At 44.0% G+C, this 16,859-nt stretch overlaps 2 protein-coding genes across 12 annotated transcripts in view; one reads left to right on the forward strand and one right to left on the reverse strand.

The window, feature by feature from the left end:
- The window catches only part of RPS24 (ribosomal protein S24), a 596,901-nt gene extending 587,994 nt beyond the window's left edge, over positions 1 to 8,907 (reverse strand). For 5 of the 10 annotated variants that reach the window (XR_014253619.1, XR_014253620.1, XR_014253621.1 and 2 more), the window contains exons 1-4: positions 8,842 to 8,907; positions 7,215 to 7,280; positions 6,916 to 7,125; positions 5,482 to 5,592 (exon numbers count right to left, since the gene is read on the reverse strand). Coding sequence is in view for 7 of the 10 variants with exons in the window: in XM_082425792.1 (XP_082281918.1) it covers positions 5,482 to 5,592; positions 6,916 to 7,125; positions 7,215 to 7,280; positions 8,842 to 8,844 (390 nt within the window). In the remaining 3 variants the exon portion in view is untranslated. Of the gene's footprint in view, positions 1 to 2,600; positions 2,688 to 3,043; positions 3,066 to 4,818; positions 4,837 to 5,298; positions 5,356 to 5,481; positions 5,593 to 6,915; positions 7,126 to 7,214; positions 7,281 to 8,427; positions 8,495 to 8,841 lie in introns of those variants that run through there. The other 5 variants (XM_082425798.1, XM_082425793.1, XM_082425797.1 and 2 more) reach the window with 5 other exon arrangements.
- A 1,795-nt stretch (positions 8,908 to 10,702) lies between these two features.
- POLR3A (RNA polymerase III subunit A) overlaps positions 10,703 to 16,859 on the forward strand; it is a 50,101-nt gene continuing 43,944 nt past the window's right edge. For both annotated transcript variants that reach the window (XM_082425671.1, XM_082425672.1), the window contains exons 1-5: positions 10,703 to 10,915; positions 13,901 to 14,036; positions 14,304 to 14,441; positions 16,161 to 16,332; positions 16,467 to 16,621. In XM_082425671.1, coding sequence (XP_082281797.1) covers positions 10,872 to 10,915; positions 13,901 to 14,036; positions 14,304 to 14,441; positions 16,161 to 16,332; positions 16,467 to 16,621 — 645 coding nt within the window. In that variant the 5' untranslated portion in view covers positions 10,703 to 10,871. The remainder of the gene's footprint in view (positions 10,916 to 13,900; positions 14,037 to 14,303; positions 14,442 to 16,160; positions 16,333 to 16,466; positions 16,622 to 16,859) is intronic.

Consider the following 16,859-nt stretch of genomic DNA (forward strand, 5'->3'; position numbering starts at 1 on the left):
GAGGGAAGGGATGTGCCCTCCCTGACTGTTGATGAGTAAAGTCAACTTTGCATTTTCACGGAGGCTCTTTCAAAGCCTGTTGACAGCTGTATGGTCTGGTTAATGTCAGGGCCGACAAAGTGCTGAATCTCCAATCCTAGAGTTCCACAGCACAACTGTGCACAACTGAACGCTAGTCCTTGCTTCCCATCACACAGTTGCTCAGCACTTCAGTTTCCAAACTATTCTCACAGGTGCTTTATCATCTGAGACTCAAAATAGCCTTGTGAGTCAGGTCAGCAGAGAAGGTACCCTTGGGGGCCCCAATTTATAGAGAAGTTAACCCAATCAGGGGACCAAGCAACTTGCTCAGACACCCAGCTGGACAAGATGGAAGTTAAGCGGCATGCAGAGGGGACACAAGACCAGCGGGCAGGTGGACAAGGGCGCAGGCTAGCTTGCAGGAGCAGAGGCCACAGGGGACGACAGAACAAACACCTACCGTGAGGCACACAGCCCACCCTCTAACCTTGCCAACTGTCACCATGCAGGAAGGTGGGCCTGCTGTTGATTCTTCTGATAACTCAAGAGGCTAGGAACCTGGATCTTCAGGTTCGGTTTGTCCTATTTTGAAATGCTTTGCCTGTCCATAAAGCTTACTGACAAGACTGCCAGTTCGTGACGTTTGTAATATCCTAGCCCAGGCAGTTCCCCTAGAAAAACAGGCTCAACCAGAGTTAATCACGATTCCCTTCAAAGAGACTACTGGCTGAATGACTGCAAACTTCGCCCTCCCCGGGCATATCCCAATGGAAAAGCCTACACATCTTGTGACTTGGTTGCCAAACTCCACCTCATCAGGCTCCCTGCAGCTGTGCCCTGTCTTCACACCAACCCCTAGTACCTCACTCTGAAAACCACCTCCTACCCTTCGGTTCTTGCTCCATTGCTTCTTCTAGCCCTGCCCCTGAACTTTGTGACCACAGGCCCCTGGGGTCACCCCCCCACCCCCGCCCACCACTGCTCGGCTTCATCTCCTGCCCTGTCCTGAGCCATCCCAAATATAACCTCTCCCAGCATCTTCTGCTTCTTGCCCCTACATGCTGCTCACCAGCCCCTCTCTGCTCCTACACCCTAGATCAATCCTGGGGAACTGCATCTCCACCAGGCATGGATGATCTCTGGCCTCCATGCACTGCCCATTTAAAAATGCCACTCACCTCAAATCCCTTAGGGATTCCACACCACCCATTAGCCATTTTGGTGAAAACGGAAGTGTGCAGACCTAAATCCCCCACTCCTCCAAACTCTTCCTATACAAGTGGACCATCTGATCTTATTTCCTGGTCCTATTTAAGGGAGCACAAAGCAGATTCCCTAGCAATGGAACCCACAAGGCCATGCTTTCCACAAACCCAAGTATGCAACCTCAGCAGAGCCACACATGGAACTACACCCACCCCGCCCTCTGCACCCTGGGCCGGCAGGTTCAGGCTCACTTACCTGGTCACATCCCTGCCCTCCCAGGCTATAGCTCCTTCTTCAAGTCAAGGCCTCTCACCAGGCTCTCTCCAAAATATTCAACCATTCCTTCCTGCAACACTCACATGCCTTCTGCTACCATGATTCTTGCTTTTTCCTGGTTCCCCTTTCAACCCAACCAGCCAAGCAGTCCTCTACTGCTTCCTGAGTTTTCTCTGAAGCTTTTCATCCACTGACATAGTTCTTAATAGCATTTATAAGCTTGACTCCTACATGGACCCACTTAAGGGAGAAACCAATCACACACCAACCTCAGGGAAGAATGACACCCAAAACCCATAAACCATTAACGCCTCTTCTGTCCCCTCCCGAACACCCAAGCTCTCCTACTCATGTTTCCTATCCTCTCAAAGGGCACCCCAACCCCCCAGCAACCTTCAAACAACCCCCTCCTCAAATCCCCCAACCCCACACAACTGACCAATAACCCACATTTCAGGTTCTCAACCTTGACGCCTAAAAAAGCCAGTGTGAGAATAAGCATCTGGCAAAGAAAAAGTAGCACTAGATAACCCTCAATGCTTCATAAAACCCATGCACAATCAGATTTACCAAGCAATTACACATTACACACAAATATTCACCACTCTAGAGCCTTTTTCAAATTCCCCACCCACAATAAACCACTCATTTATCACATAAGCACAAGCCCGCAATAGACAAATAACCATTTTGACAGATCCTGTTTACTTCAGGATAAATGATGAGAATGCAATCTAGTAACTTAATTTCTATCAAGGCCAGCAAATTTTTTTTCCGTAACAAAGACTAAGTGGGGTTCTAGTAAGACCAAAAAGGAATTCAGGTTTCAAGAGTCTCTTTCAGAGACTGACCAACTATAATACCAAGTATTAACATGAGCACACCAGACTGGCCCTACATGCTCCCACGTTGCCAATACTCTACACCCTGACATCTTTGTGCCATTAAAGGGAAGGACAAACACCACCCCAACATAGCAAGTTTTCACTGAATGCTTAATGGAACATGTGAACTTGGGCAGCACTCTAAATCTGTTGAACAGCAAACAAATTTTACAGCACTCCCAGTAAACTTCAAATACATTCCAAACAACCAGATATGTAAAAAGTCTTAGTTTATTAACTCTCTCATGAAAAATCTGCACAATCACCACAGACACAGTCACTGCAGAGTCTTTATTCCTTCTGTGAATTAAAGAAAAAGAAAAATTTAGTTAGCAACTGCCTTTAAAATTAAAGTTCAAAGTCTTCAACAAACCCCAAAATTAATGACACTCATGCAGAACGAACATTAGTAACCTAGACCATATTAAGTTTGTGTGATCTTAATACAATGTAAGCATCAAGATATAAAACTCACAAACATTCAAGTTAGGGATGAGACAAAAGTTTTGACAACAAAACCATGTCACTGCTAGTTTTTAAGAGGCACAACTCTTGAGAGCATTTGTAAATATACTTCTAAATCATTTCACATGCTCTATTTTTAATGACTGTCAACCAAGGAGTCTAGCAATCTAAACAAAAAGCTTGAATTATACCTGTTGTCCAATCTCCAGCTCACTGAATCAGTGGCAGGGAAGGGGGAAAGGAGGGAAGAGGGAAGAGAAATATTTCATTAATAGTCCCTTTTCAAACTCCTAAATAATCTGCATGCAATCAGATACCTTAATGACTACTTTGTTCTTTGCAATTGTATATAGAGCACTCCCTAGACACACTCACTGATTTTATTCCACCCAATTTTGAGAACAGCCTGCCTGATCACTATGGTTCGTAGGCTGCCACTGCCTACTTACAAATGAAGGCGCCTCTGCTTTGCTCAGCAACACCGTGCTGGGCACGCTAGCACCATCAACAGACCTGAGAATCATCGCAGACTGAAGTCTAATTTAACCACAAGGGGAGAGCTCTAAATGATCAAGCAAGTCTTTTAAAACCTGTCTCAGTTCAGTACTTTAAAAGCCACCATTCACAATCAACACAAGTAGTGTGAATTAGTATTTAAAAAGGCAGAACTCAGCTGATGTAAAAAAAATTCAATTGCTCTTCAAACATGAGACTATTCCTTAATTTAAAACAACTCTATTATACCCGAAAGGTGCAACTCCAACGTCTGAATTCCAACATCTAAGTTCAAAGGACATTACTATGCCTTTTTTTATTTGAGCCAAAGAATACACGTGCTCATTTATGCATTCCTTTTCCACCCGCTTTTCAGAGCAGTGCTAGCGAAATGCACTAGTGCAACCTGAAGCAGGAATAGTGATAGCTCAGGTCCCCACAGGGCTAAACTCTGCACGTCACCGCTGAGCACTAACACACGGGACTCAAAGGCCGAATGAAGAAAACAATGGTGTAAAAAAGTTCTTCCGATCTAGATCAGAACACAAATATTGACTGTTTTTCAACTTCTGGAACTTCTGTCAACAGGTATTCTAAGCCTCACAAACAGGGAGCGGTTCTTCTAACTAAGCAGCAAGCAGTTCCTCAGGCAATCCATTACCACAACTCCATGGCACCCAGAAGTCAATGCGATTACAGCCCGGAGCAGGCACACCAGGTTTACTGCCTGGTCTGGCGGGGAGTCACGGTGAGAGGAAGCACGTGGAGTGGAGACCACCACTGTTTCAAAACCTTACCAGCCCCAACCCACTCTCAGCCCACTTTACATGTTACTGGTTTAGGCTGCTCAGATGTGCAAAATTATTTAAGTACCTGTGGGAAAAGCGTACTTATCAAAGGCTTTAATGTGAATATTCAATTATCTTGGAAATTTTCCAATTAAAAAAAAAAGGGCATCAGGTGGAAAGCTGGAGATCAACTAATAGAAAGCAATGGGGCAGTAAAGGAGACAGTAAAAGGCAGCGCTGGGTGTGTGCTCCCGGACAGAGGCTTTGCCAGATTTTCTGGACCAGTTTATCACCAAAGCTGCCAGAGAATCAACCAATCTCCAGAGTCCCCAAGGGAAAGACTGCTCATGACTGGATGAGAGAACCCTTCCCAAGCCCTGTGTTAAGTAAAGCCATTTCCTGGGTATGTGGCGCTCTGGAACACAGCATTTCCCAAGTGCCAGTTAAAAGCGGCTACCTTCCTCCACTGGGGCACTTCACAACTTAACATGCATTTTTGAGTTTCCAAAATAAACGTCATTTAAAGTTTTTCTCCTTTGCCCACAATATACTATTTTAAACCATAGCAGTGGTGTTATAATAGACTACACTACAAAACTCTCTTCCGAAAGCCAACATGCAAAGCATCAAAGCAAACTTAGTGAAGGTGATGCATCCCCACACCGTGCTCACAATCTCAGTACCTGCTAGGCACTTCATTTCTGATGAACAAGAATTCCAAGAAAGTAGAGGGAAAAGGCAAAAAAAAAAAAAAAAAGTTCACAGAACACTTGATTATTTGTTAATTTAACAACCCAACACCTTAATTCCGTTCAACTATTTACAATTAGCTAGCAAAGCTGGTAAAAAGCTGATCATTAAAATCACTTAAGTCCTGACTAACTGGAGAGGAAAGCAATGGAGGACTGTGCTACCTCTCCAGCATGCCAGGAAAACACGGGCCACATTGATTCACCTGCTTCTTCAATCAGCTGTCAATTTTAAGAAAATAAGTCTTGGGAAACTAGATCGGCTCCCCCTTTAACAATCTTTGTAATTAGCAGTAAAATGAAAACTTTCCTGATAGGACTTGCAAGGCACCCACCAGGATCACTCTACCGATCACTGAACCGATGTGGCCCCATGTTGTGCTAATCTGTGAGCTGACAAGGGGTGGGCAAAGCTACTCTACTGAGGTGTTAAGATACTACGTTACGTGGCTTCTCAAAACAGGTTACCTTCTGTAATCCAGAAGAAGTGAGAAAAGAAGAAACATTAAGAAAGGTTATTAAGAAAACAAAACCCCACCTTACTACAAACTAAAAACCTGGAATTGACATTTCTGTATTTCCCTTGATAAACTATACCTTTTTGCCAGCACCAACATTGGCCTTTGCAGTCCCCCTAACTTTCTTCATTCTGTTCTTGCGTTCCTTTCGCTGTTTTCTCGAGGTCTTTTTCTTCTCATACAGGCCATGCTGAAAAAGAAAGGAATATATATATATATGTAGGTGACTTGCAAACATCAACTTATCGTTACATACTAATTTGGTAGGGAGAGGGACCAGGCTGGAGCTCAAGAAATACAGCTTCAGAAGTCAAAACTCTTCAAGTACATTTAACAATACTTGTTTGTGCTAGAACAGAAACGGTCATCAAATTGAGATAGCACGAACAGAAAACAGCACAGGAAAAGTGTGCACTCAACGCTCCGTGCATGCTGTTATGGTTCTGAGCCTACAGTTCGCTAGGTCTCCACATTTTCAGGGTCTCTTCCATTTCAACTCCCTGTTTACTACTCATAGCTGACAGAGGAATCTTTCCCAAGAACTCTACACCCCCCACGGAGACCACATCCAGCTACTCATCTTCACTCTGCCCACTTCTGCATTTGCTCTTCCTGCTGCCTACAGGAATGCTCCCCAATCTTTACAAGGATCTCGGCTTCACTTCACCTCAGCCAGGTCTCCCAGACCACCCAATTAAGAGTGCAGCATCTACCTACCACATATCTATTCAATGGAAAGATTTTATCTAATAGCAAGGAGAAAAAAAAGTTAAAAGGGGGCAGAAACAAGAACTATTTCAAAGTAACAATCCATTTGCTCATTCACAATTTAGTATGTAAGCTAGGGAGTTTGCCCGGTCTACTGCTGTACAGTTGAGCCCTGAACAACTGCGCGAATATGGGTGCCAACCCTCAACACAGTTGAACATCTGAGTATACCTTACAGCTGGCCCTCCACATCCACACTTCCCTTCGCATCTGTGTAGTCAACCAACCTCGGATCGCTGTACTACAGATTTTACTACTGAAAAAAATCTGCGCGTTAAGTGGACCTTCATAATTCTAACCCGTGTTGTTCAACAGTCAACTGTAGGTCATTGTGTAGTGCTTGGTACTCAGGAAGTGATTCAAAAGCTTTCATGGCTCCTGGCAACCTATGAAGATAAGCCCAAACTCAGACGTTTGGGAATAAAGATTTCACTTAATTTGGTGCCAACCTACCTTTCTAAACTCATCCCCCTACCTACTTCCAGTTCCTACCTCCAGGAGCACTGCTTTACCTGCTCTTCTAGACCCAGCTCAAATGTCACCTCCTCAAATCCTGCAGACCCCATTCTGAACTCCTGTACTCTATCTGTGCATTTATCAAAGAACCTTTTCTCTCAACCCCTTAAGAGTTTTTTAGTATGTTGTTCCCCCGCAGCCTGCTTGCTTTTGCTCCTTCCACTGTACCCACAACACAACGTCACTGAAAAAATGTCTTCAGCAGCTGTTGAAGAGAGAGGACACCTACTCTTGCAAGCCTGTGTTTGGGCTCATTCTTCTTTGCATAATCCAAGGAATCGTAAATCATGCCAAAGCCAGTTGTCTTGCCACCACCAAAATGGGTTCGGAATCCGAACACAAAGATGACATCTGGTGTGGTCTTGTACATTTTGGCTAGTTTTTCCCGAATTTCTGTCTTAGGTACTGTTGCCTTCCCAGGATGAAGGACATCGATGACCTGAAAAGATTATCAAGTTTAGTGTTTATTATAATGAAATACATCTTCAAAACTGAGTAACAACCAACCTTTGACGTACCCTTCCTTACCATTTGTTTCCGCTGAAGTAGTCGGTTGGTCATGAACTTCCTTGTCCGGATAGTTACCGTGTCGTTCTGAAAACATAACAACACTCGTTAATAAAACTATTCAACCTTTTCTTGACCCGCTGTGATTTTCCAAGAACTAGAATTGCAATGTCCAAATCAGTAGACCCTGTGGCTATCCATCTGTGGATAATTAATTAAAAATAAACAACATTTAAAACGCAATTCCTCACCTGCAGGAACCACATTTCAAATATTCAGGAGCCACATGGGTTAGTGGCAAGAAAGCTTCAATAAAAGAAAAAAAAAAAAAAAAAGCACAAATTCCCATCTCCTCCTAACCCACTTAGCACAGTGCCTAACTCACAGGTCACCCCATCACAAAAACTGCATCAAGAAAACACGCTCAACAGCCACATTCTGAAGCTGTCAAGATTTTAAATCTGGAAACGTCTTACTTCACTTCATTACAGAAATCACTCTGCAGCAAGATTTCTCAAACCTCCGATATTTTGGTCCAGCTACTTCTGTGCTGTGGGACTGTCCTGTGCATTGTAGACTGTTTAGTAGCATCTTTGACCTCTAACCACTTGATGCCGGTGGCACCCGCGCTTCCCAGTTGTGACCAAGAATGTCTCCAGATTTTGCCAACTGTCCCCTCAGAGGCAAAAATCACCCCCAGTTAAATCCCACTTCTCTGGAGTAAAGCTGTGATTCTATAAATGTTATTGTCACGGCACCCTATTTATTGCATCCTGCACAGATGTGACAAGCACTGCACCACCTACTTGTAAACTACCCTTCTTGAATGACCAACGCTACACCCCACAAAAAAAACTGTACCCCCTTCTCAATGGCTCCGTTGCTCTTTTACACTATGAGTGACTACCAAGGAATGTGGGCATTCAGCGTGCTTACACTGACTAAAAAAATTCACCAAAAAGGAGAAGAGGAGCTCTCATAGTAGATTGGTTGCTAGTTTTCGACTGCAGTCTGAAAAACCACACCACACTAAGTTCACTTCAACAATATTCAATTCTTGAAAGTAAGGGTCAAGAGAAAAACAGCTCGCAAATAGAGTGGGGTTAAAAACAGGTGAACCTTCTAATGAACTAATCATGACAGGGCAAGCCTTAAAGTGGCTCCTCTTCCCGGGGCCTCAGTTTCCCCCCTGTGAAACAAGAGGATCCATTCGGCTGGCAATATTCTAGCTTACACGCGGGAACGGTTTCAGTCGTCGCAACTCGCCCGGGCGCTGCCGACACCCTCTTCTCCTCCTGGGCTGCCTTCACCGGCGAACCGCCTACCCCAAATTAAGCGTTCAAGTGCGATGTGTCTCTCCTCACCCTACCCCACCCCACCCCACCCACTAGACTCCACGAAGCCGAAAAACGCAGCAGCCGCTCCCGCAGTCCCCATTCCCTGGACTCCGAAGCCCGGCATGTCTGGGTCGACAGCGCAGCCCGGACTCCCCGCCGGCGGCTCCCCGGCCCTCGGCAACCGGCCTCCGTCAGACACGGCCAGGGAAGAGCAATCGGGCTTCGGGCGGCCGTAGTGCTAACGGCGGGACCAGGTGACGGAGGATGGCCCAGATATGCGTCGGATGATCCTTGGATCCGCGGAGACTCACCATAATGGCGGCTGATCTTCAAGCAGCCAGGAAGGAAAAGAGAACTATCTTCCGCCGGCCAATCATATCAACGCTCACGGAAGGACCCCGGGAGACGCCGGCGTGGGGGCGTGGCCAGACCGCGAGGCCGACCGCGCCAATGCCTGATTGAAAGTGTCTAAGACCTGGTTTCTTTGCTCTTTCGCCACACCCCCGGAACGTGAACGGCCGATCCGGAGGGGGAACAGTTCGGGCCGACCAGGTTTACGCAAGCACGTGTTCCACTTCAATTCATTATCTTGAACTGTCTCTACTTAAAATTCCGGTAAACCGGATTAAAGTTAAATCCTCTCCACCCGCGTTAGAGGTTGGTAAAGCTCGAAGGCATCCTTGGAGGTCCTCTCGACCAGTCTCCTCATTTTACTGCTAGGGAAACTGTAGAAACCCGGACTCAAACTTTTATTTCAAGTACGCAAAACTGACCGTTTTAATTTATTGCTATTATTTTTTCTGAGCTTAGAGAATCTGATTTTCTAATTAAAAATAAAAAATTCTTTAATTTGTCTTTTTCTGAAAAATCTTAATCCCTACAAAAGTGAGCTTTTAATAAGTATCTGCTCGATACAGAAATTTGTTAGTTTACAGTGAGACATACGTGTAACAATAAAGAACATAAGCATGCAGGTTCAGAGACCGACAAATCAGGTTGCAGGCTTTTGAGAGCAGCTTTGCTATATTCTTCAGAATAATAAGAATAGTTAATATTCATTGAATGGCTGCTATGTGTCTGTTACTTTCTGATTACTTTTACCTTTATTTTGCCATTTAACCTTCCCACCAACTCTAAGAATTAGGGTACATATTACTTATCCCTTTTATAGATGGGAAAACTATGACAGCACGAGGTTAAGGAACTTTCCCAAGGTCGCTCAACTTTTAAGCAATAGTGTCTAAACACCCATGGATACTGTGGTTCCAGAACCTTTGTTTTTAACTTCTAGATAATGAAAGTCACTCACCAAATCTTCAAAGACATATTGATTAACTGCTGAAATAGGTTAGGAAAATCTGGTTTGCTTTGCTTTCTGTCTGTGACATATGTGTTTTACTAGTGGGGATCCATAAAGTCTGAAGACAGCATCCCTTAAAATTGAAAGATGTTGAACCACTTTATTGGGTTCTGTTTAGAGTTTCTCACAAATAGTAAAGAAGTAAGTTTCAGGTTCTGTAGCACTGAGTCCTATGGTGGAATGGTTTTCTTTCTAGTGTCATGCGCTAAGATGTCACACTAGGATCACCTCCCACAGGGTGTGAGGTGTGAGACAAGAAATTTATTTCCTCAGTACATGAATAATCACTTCCTATTCTCCCTTCATCTTGTTTCCCTAGCTCAGCATGGCTCACTTTTCACACTAAACTCACAGATTTTCATCTTCTGTTTTTGTAACCAATAATATAAGTTTGATTCTTCTTCTTTTTCAAAATAACTTTGTGAACTGGAGGTGCATGCATGGCTGTGTTTTCTGCCCTGTTTACTTCCTTTGTTGATAATCTAGATGAAGTCCTCTGTTCCTTGGGCAGGTTCATTTTAGCCTCCACCTTTCCTTAAATAATTAGAGGCTCTTAATTAAGATGGTATTGATGTTGGTAAGACGATTTTCCATTGTATGCAATTTTTGGCTCTCTGGTTTTCTAAAAGTTTTGAGGCAGGGGGTTGTAGTTTCTTTGCAGGTGTTAGGTGACAAGAAGAAATGGACCGGAAACGGGACTTTGAAAATACCATGCAGGTTTCGGTACAGTTTCAAGGAGGTGCCGCCAGATGGCAGTGTAGAAAGAAGGCGAAAAGCGGCGTGTTCGAAGCCTCTCTTAACTTCGGCGCCGGCGAGTAGCGGAAGTGGAGGCGGGCACGTGGGGCGAGCTACGGTGGCCGAAAAAATGCTGGGGATGTGTTAGCAGCCAGTCAAAAATTAGTCCCGGGGGGGTTGCGGAGAGCGTCGTATTTCTAATCTAGCTCCGCGAGTCTCGAGGAGGGAGCCCCGGCAGCCGTCACCATGGTGAAAGAGCAGTTTCGGGAGACGGATGTGGCCAAGAAAATGTAAGATGGAGCAAAACTCCCCAAAGGGCAGAGAAATTAGGGGCAGAGGCGTCCGAGGTTAGGGAAGGGTCAGAGGTGAGGTCGGTTGGAAGGGAAGGGCCAGGAATCAGTGGGAGGTGTGGGCACAGTTCAGGAGTATCAGGTTAGATTAATGGATATTGGTCGGGCAGAGGGCTTTCAGGACCTGGGGAACCCAGGCCAGGGGTGGTTCCTTGGGCGGAGAAGCGGGGATGTGGTGGGAACCTGGGGCATGTGGTGGAAACTTTGGCGATCCGTGCACCATGGGCCGAAGCTCGAGTTCTACTGAGGTGAGACGATGACCCCTTTCAGCAAATCTTTGGTCATTGCAGTGAATGGGAGCAACCTGGGGCGGGGACTCATTTTGCTGCACAGCACATGACACGGAGGTAGTATTTGCTGACCAAAAGAATGGAGTTGCCAGCTAGAAAGCTGTATCACAGGCAGATGGATAGCAGTCTCAGAAATGAGGCTGTTATTCTGGACCTTCTTCAGAGCTAATTTAGTAGGCCACAGCCTCTCCTTAGATCTTCCAGTAGAGAAACAAATCAGTCATTCTTGCAGTAGATGCTTAGTGAGGAAGGTACTGTGTGCTGAGCCCGATGATAGACGTGAAAATATGACATGAGTAAGACCTTACTGCCTAGTCTAGCTGGAGAAGGTAGACAAGTCAACGTTGGATAGGACAAGTGTGAGGACAAGGGTAGGCATAGGGGGTTCTGACAGCACAGGTGGGCAAGGGGTTCAGGCAGAACAGCCTTCTTCCAGGAGCTTACAGGAGGGAGAAAGTATAGTGATGAAAAGGAAGCAGATTTGAAGCTTTGTTCCAGAGCCATCTTGCAGGCAGTGAGGAATCTTTTTTTTTTTCTTTAATTGAGGTATAGTTGATTTACAATGTTGTGTTAGTTTCAGGTGTACAGCACAGTGATTCAATTTTATATATATATATATATTCTTTTTTAGATTCTTTTCTCTTATTGGCTATTACAAAATGTTGAGTATAGTTCCCTGTGCTATACAGTAGGTTCTTGTTGGTTATCTATTTTATATATAGTATGTGTATACTTTAATCTCAAACTCCTAATTTATCCCTCCCCCCCCACCTTTCCCTTTGGGAACCATAAGTTTGTTTTCCATGTCTGTGGGTCTATTTCTGTTTTGTTTTTTTAATAAATTTATTTATTTATTTATTTTTGGCTGCATTGGGTCTTTGTTGCTGCACCCGGGCTTTCTCTAGTTACGTTCAGCAGGGGCTTCTCTTCGTTGTGGTGTGTGGGCTTCTCATTGCTGTGGCTTCTCTTGTTGTGGAGCACGGGCTCGAGGTGCACAAGCTTCAGTGGTTGCAGCACGTGGGCTCAGTAGTTGTGGCTCATGGGCTCTAGAGCGCAGGCACAGTTGCTGTGGCTCAGGGGCTCTAGGCGCGCAGGCTTCAGTAGTTGTGGCTCGCGGGCTCTAGAGCACAGGCTCAGTAGTTGTGGCGCACGGGCTTAGTTGCTCTGCGGCATGTGGGATCTTCTGAGACCACGGCTTGAACCCGTGTCCCCTGCATTGGCAGGCGGATTCTTAACCAATGCACCACCAGGGAAGTCCTATTTCTATTTGGTAAATAAGTTTATTTGTATCTTTTTTTTTCCCCACATATAAGCAATATCATGTGATATTTGTCTTTCTCTGTCTGGCTTACTTCAGTTAGGATAATCTCTAGATCCATCCGTTTTGCTGCAAATGGCATTATTTCTTTCTTTTTTATGGCTAATATTTCACTGTGTGTGTGGGTGGGTGGGTGTGTATGTGTGTGTATATATAGATATAGATATAGATATAGATATATGTATGCATATATCTATATATATCTACAGCACATCTTTATCCATTCATCTGTTGATGGACATTTAGGTTGCTTCTATGTCTTGGCTATTGTAAGTAGTGCTGCAGTGAACATTGGGGTGCATGTAGCTTTTCAAATTATAGTTTTCTCCGGATATATGCCCAGGAGTGGGATGGCAGGATCATATGTAGCTCTATTTTTAGTTTTTTAAGGAACCTCCATACTGTTCTCTATAGTGGCTGTACCAATTTACATTCCCACCAACGGTGTAGGAGGGTTCCTTTTTCTCCACACCCTCTCCGGCATTTATTATTTGTAGACTTTTTGATGATGGCCATTCTCTCAGTTTGAGGGGTGTGAAATTGACAGGATTGGTAGGGATGGGTAGGGAGAAATGAGATTGACACACAGAATTTCTTGCTTGGGCAATCTTACAGCTGGCTCCCTTTTATTCAGATTTTAGCGGGAATGTCAACTTTCCAGACTTTCTGACCACACGACATAGTCTCCTCAGACTCTCCTCTACCGCTTCACGTCATTTTCCTTCCCTGCGTCTATTCACTTTTGTGTATCTATTTGTTTATTCTCTGTCTTACCCTCCCTGAAATTGAGCCCCATGTTGGCAGGGAATTTCCTGTCTTATCTAATCTGTATCCTCAACCCCTCAGGATGGTGCCTGGCACATCATACGTAAACCCCCAGTTTTTTTGGAAAATGAACAAGGAACAGATTTGGGAGAGAAAGTTCTGGGTTTTGTTTTAGATGTGCTGAGTTTGAGGTGCCTGTTAACTGTCCAGAAGAAATATCTGTATGGTCTCCAGCTGAGCAGAGGTAGCTGGCCTGCAGATAGAGATTAGACAGACACCACTCAGAAAGAATGTGTAGAATGATAAAAGTTTGAGGGTTGTAACCCTAGGTAGGGGGAGATGTCGATATTTAAGAGAAGGCGGTAGAAGAGACCACAAAAGAAACTGAAGAGGGAACGAGTCGGCAGGATGAAGTGACATTTAATAATGAGAGAGCAGAGCCTATATGAGGGAGTTGGAAGGGTAAGGTTGCTTCTGGTGGGTCATATGCATACATGCTATTTTTGGTAAGTGGTTCCGATGTAACTGTTCCCCTGTCTCTTTCCATTGCAGAAGCCACATCTGTTTTGGAATGAAGTCAGCTGAGGAGATGCGCCAGCAGGCTCACATACAGGTTGTGAGCAAGAACCTGTATAGCCAGGACAACAACCATGCCCCGCTGCTGTACGGGGTGCTGGACCACAGGATGGTAAGACCCCTGCCCTTCCCGGTTCCATGTGTTTTGACTTGCTGATGAAACTGGTGACTTACCAAAGAGGAAGAAGCAAGGGCTTCCTTCCACCTCCCCCATTCCCCTGCGCCTCTCAGGGACTCCAGCCTCCTTTGGTCAGGCGGATGTGAATACCCTGCAGTTTCCCAGGTGATTCTGACTCTGAGTCCCCTGGTCACCTGTGAGGACTGGTCCCACTTTCCTGTCCACTGGTCTCCATTGATCATGGTGTGCTTTTATCCACAGGGTACGAGTGAGAAGGACCGTCCTTGTGAAACCTGTGGGAAGAACTTGGCTGACTGTCTGGGCCACTACGGGTACATTGACTTGGAATTGCCATGTTTTCATGTGGGGTACTTCCGAGCAGTCATAGGCATCTTACAGGTAAGCATGTATGTGTTCATCTCCAAGGTATAAACCTGGGAGTTATTGATCTAGGGATATTGGAGTGAGCTTGGGAATGATGAGTGGTGGGAGATACACGTAGGGAACATTTTTATACTAAACATATAATATTTCATCTTGCAATAAGTTAAATTGCTTAAAGATTCTTTTTCTTTGGTTTTCCTTGAGTAGGTGGTAGATGTGCATTGTAAAAGATATTAGTAATTCAAGCAGTACAGAACAGCACAAAAAAGAAAAAAAAGTTAACAAAAACGCCACCAGCTGGCTATGACTATGGCCAGCATTCTGGTGAACATGAGCTGCCTTTGCGTGTCTTCATGTAGATCTGTACATTGTAGTTAAGTGTCCTGGGCAAGGGGTGATGGTAGCTTTTTTTAAAAAAGAAGAGACTTAGAAAAAAATCTATTACTGGCCAAAGCTCAAGAGATCATATCAAAAAAGTTTGTTTTAAAGGAATTGAAAGTTCCCAGGTTCCACAAGTTCTAAGATGTTCTACTCATGGTTCCCCAGGACCAGAAGGCAACCATATTTCAGATGTACCACTTCTAGATAGTCCCAATCCCTGGCTATGTTCTTCATTGCCTGCTCCTTCCGTGGTGGCCCCAGTCACTTTTGCATCTATTGTAGAAGAAGAACTACAGCAGGAAGCAGCTCTTATCAGAAGTCGAAAAAAACTCGTGGCTTTGGTTCAGACTGAGGAGCGTGCACTACAAGATTTATTAGCTTTCTGTGAAGCATTTGGCAACCCTGATGAGTTTGTCATTGTTGAAAGGACCCGCAGGGACCACTGGCAGTACCTATGTGCAATAAGCACGGATGCTAGTTCACCATGGAGTTGAGATACAATTTTCATAAGTTGTGATTGTTATAAGTAAATGCTATGGGAAAAGAGTTCTTACAAATTTGGTAACAGATCATTCTAGATAGAATAAGAAAGGATTTAATTTCTTTCCTGAATTTTAAGCATATACTGTTTGTATGATTAAAAAGAAATTCCTCAGAATTGTGATTTTAGTAAGCTTTTATGTAAAAATATGTGAGAGGAAAAACTTATTAGGTTAGGTTTAAATAAAACTATTTCTTCTGAATAGTCTTAAAAGGAAAACATGAGTGATTGAAATGTAAAATTTAAGAGAGATGCATTAAAAATAACTTTCCATTTGAGAATTTGGGATAAATAATTTAGAAGATTTTTGCCAAATATCTTTTTTTTTTTTTTTAGTGTGACATTGATGAGCTTAAAGTAGGAGCATCGGCCATTACTTTTGATCCATTAATGGCCAAAGTTTTGTGTTTGTATAGTAGTTATGCCTCCATCTTGTGTCTTTTTTCATCAGGCTTTGAACGTTCTGGCCTGATTCTTAAAGCTTGAGCTGCTTGAATGCCATATTATTTCGGTTTGGACAGCAAATTCTCCATTTTGCATTGAACTGTGGAGTATAGTGGAAAGGAAATAAGAATACTATTCTGAGCAGCTTAGTCTAAGATAATAGTTCCTTATAAGACTTGGAGTCATTGTGGGGATTGTTTTTGGATGGGGAGAGGAGACCTTATAAAAGCCTTATTGTGAGAGAATCCATTTCTGAAAGTGTTAAAATTTTCTAAGATAAATGCTTAATTATAAAAAAAAAATAAGAAAAAGAAAAGACTTTGTCATCCTCTCTTATCCTTTTACCTGTTTTGTTTAATTTTTAAAAGATGATCTGTAAAACCTGCTGCCACATCATGCTGTCCCAGGAGGAGAAGAAGCAGTTTCTGGATTATCTAAAGAGGCCCGGCCTGACTTACCTCCAGAAGCGAGGGCTGAAGAAGAAAATCTCTGATAAATGCCGGAAGAAGAACACGTGCCATCATTGTGGCGCCTTTAATGGTGAGTGGAATGCACCTCTCACCTTTCATCGTGGTGGCAGTTTCTGTAACTGCATTTCCTAGACCGCAACCTCAGGCCAGCCTAACCAAGAACCTGATTTTTCCAACCGTGGTAAAATAAGTTAACTCTTACAGGTACTGTAAAGAAATGTGGGTTACTGAAGATAATCCATGAGAAATACAAGACCAACAAGAAAGTGGTGGATCCTATCGTGTCAAATTTCCTTCAGTCCTTCGAAACTGCCATCGAGCATAACAAAGAAGTAGAGCCTCTGCTGGGGAGGGCACAGGTGAGCCTGGAACGCAAGCCTGCCTCTCTGTGCATTGAATGTCCTCTCCCTCCCCCTCTGGGTACACAGCTTCCTCCAGAATGAGAGGTCCCCTGGAGCTGGATCTCCGGGAGTACTCCACATGACAGACGTTCATCTGTCACTGAGTTCAATGTGCACCAGCCTCATAATTAACACGTTTTTAATTGTACAGGTAACACGCATTACATTTTCATTGTAGAAGATTGTTAAATTATAG

This window comes from Balaenoptera physalus, assembly GCF_965194825.1.
Source record: "Balaenoptera physalus genome assembly, chromosome: 14".
Classification (NCBI taxonomy): Eukaryota; Metazoa; Chordata; class Mammalia; order Artiodactyla; family Balaenopteridae; genus Balaenoptera; species Balaenoptera physalus.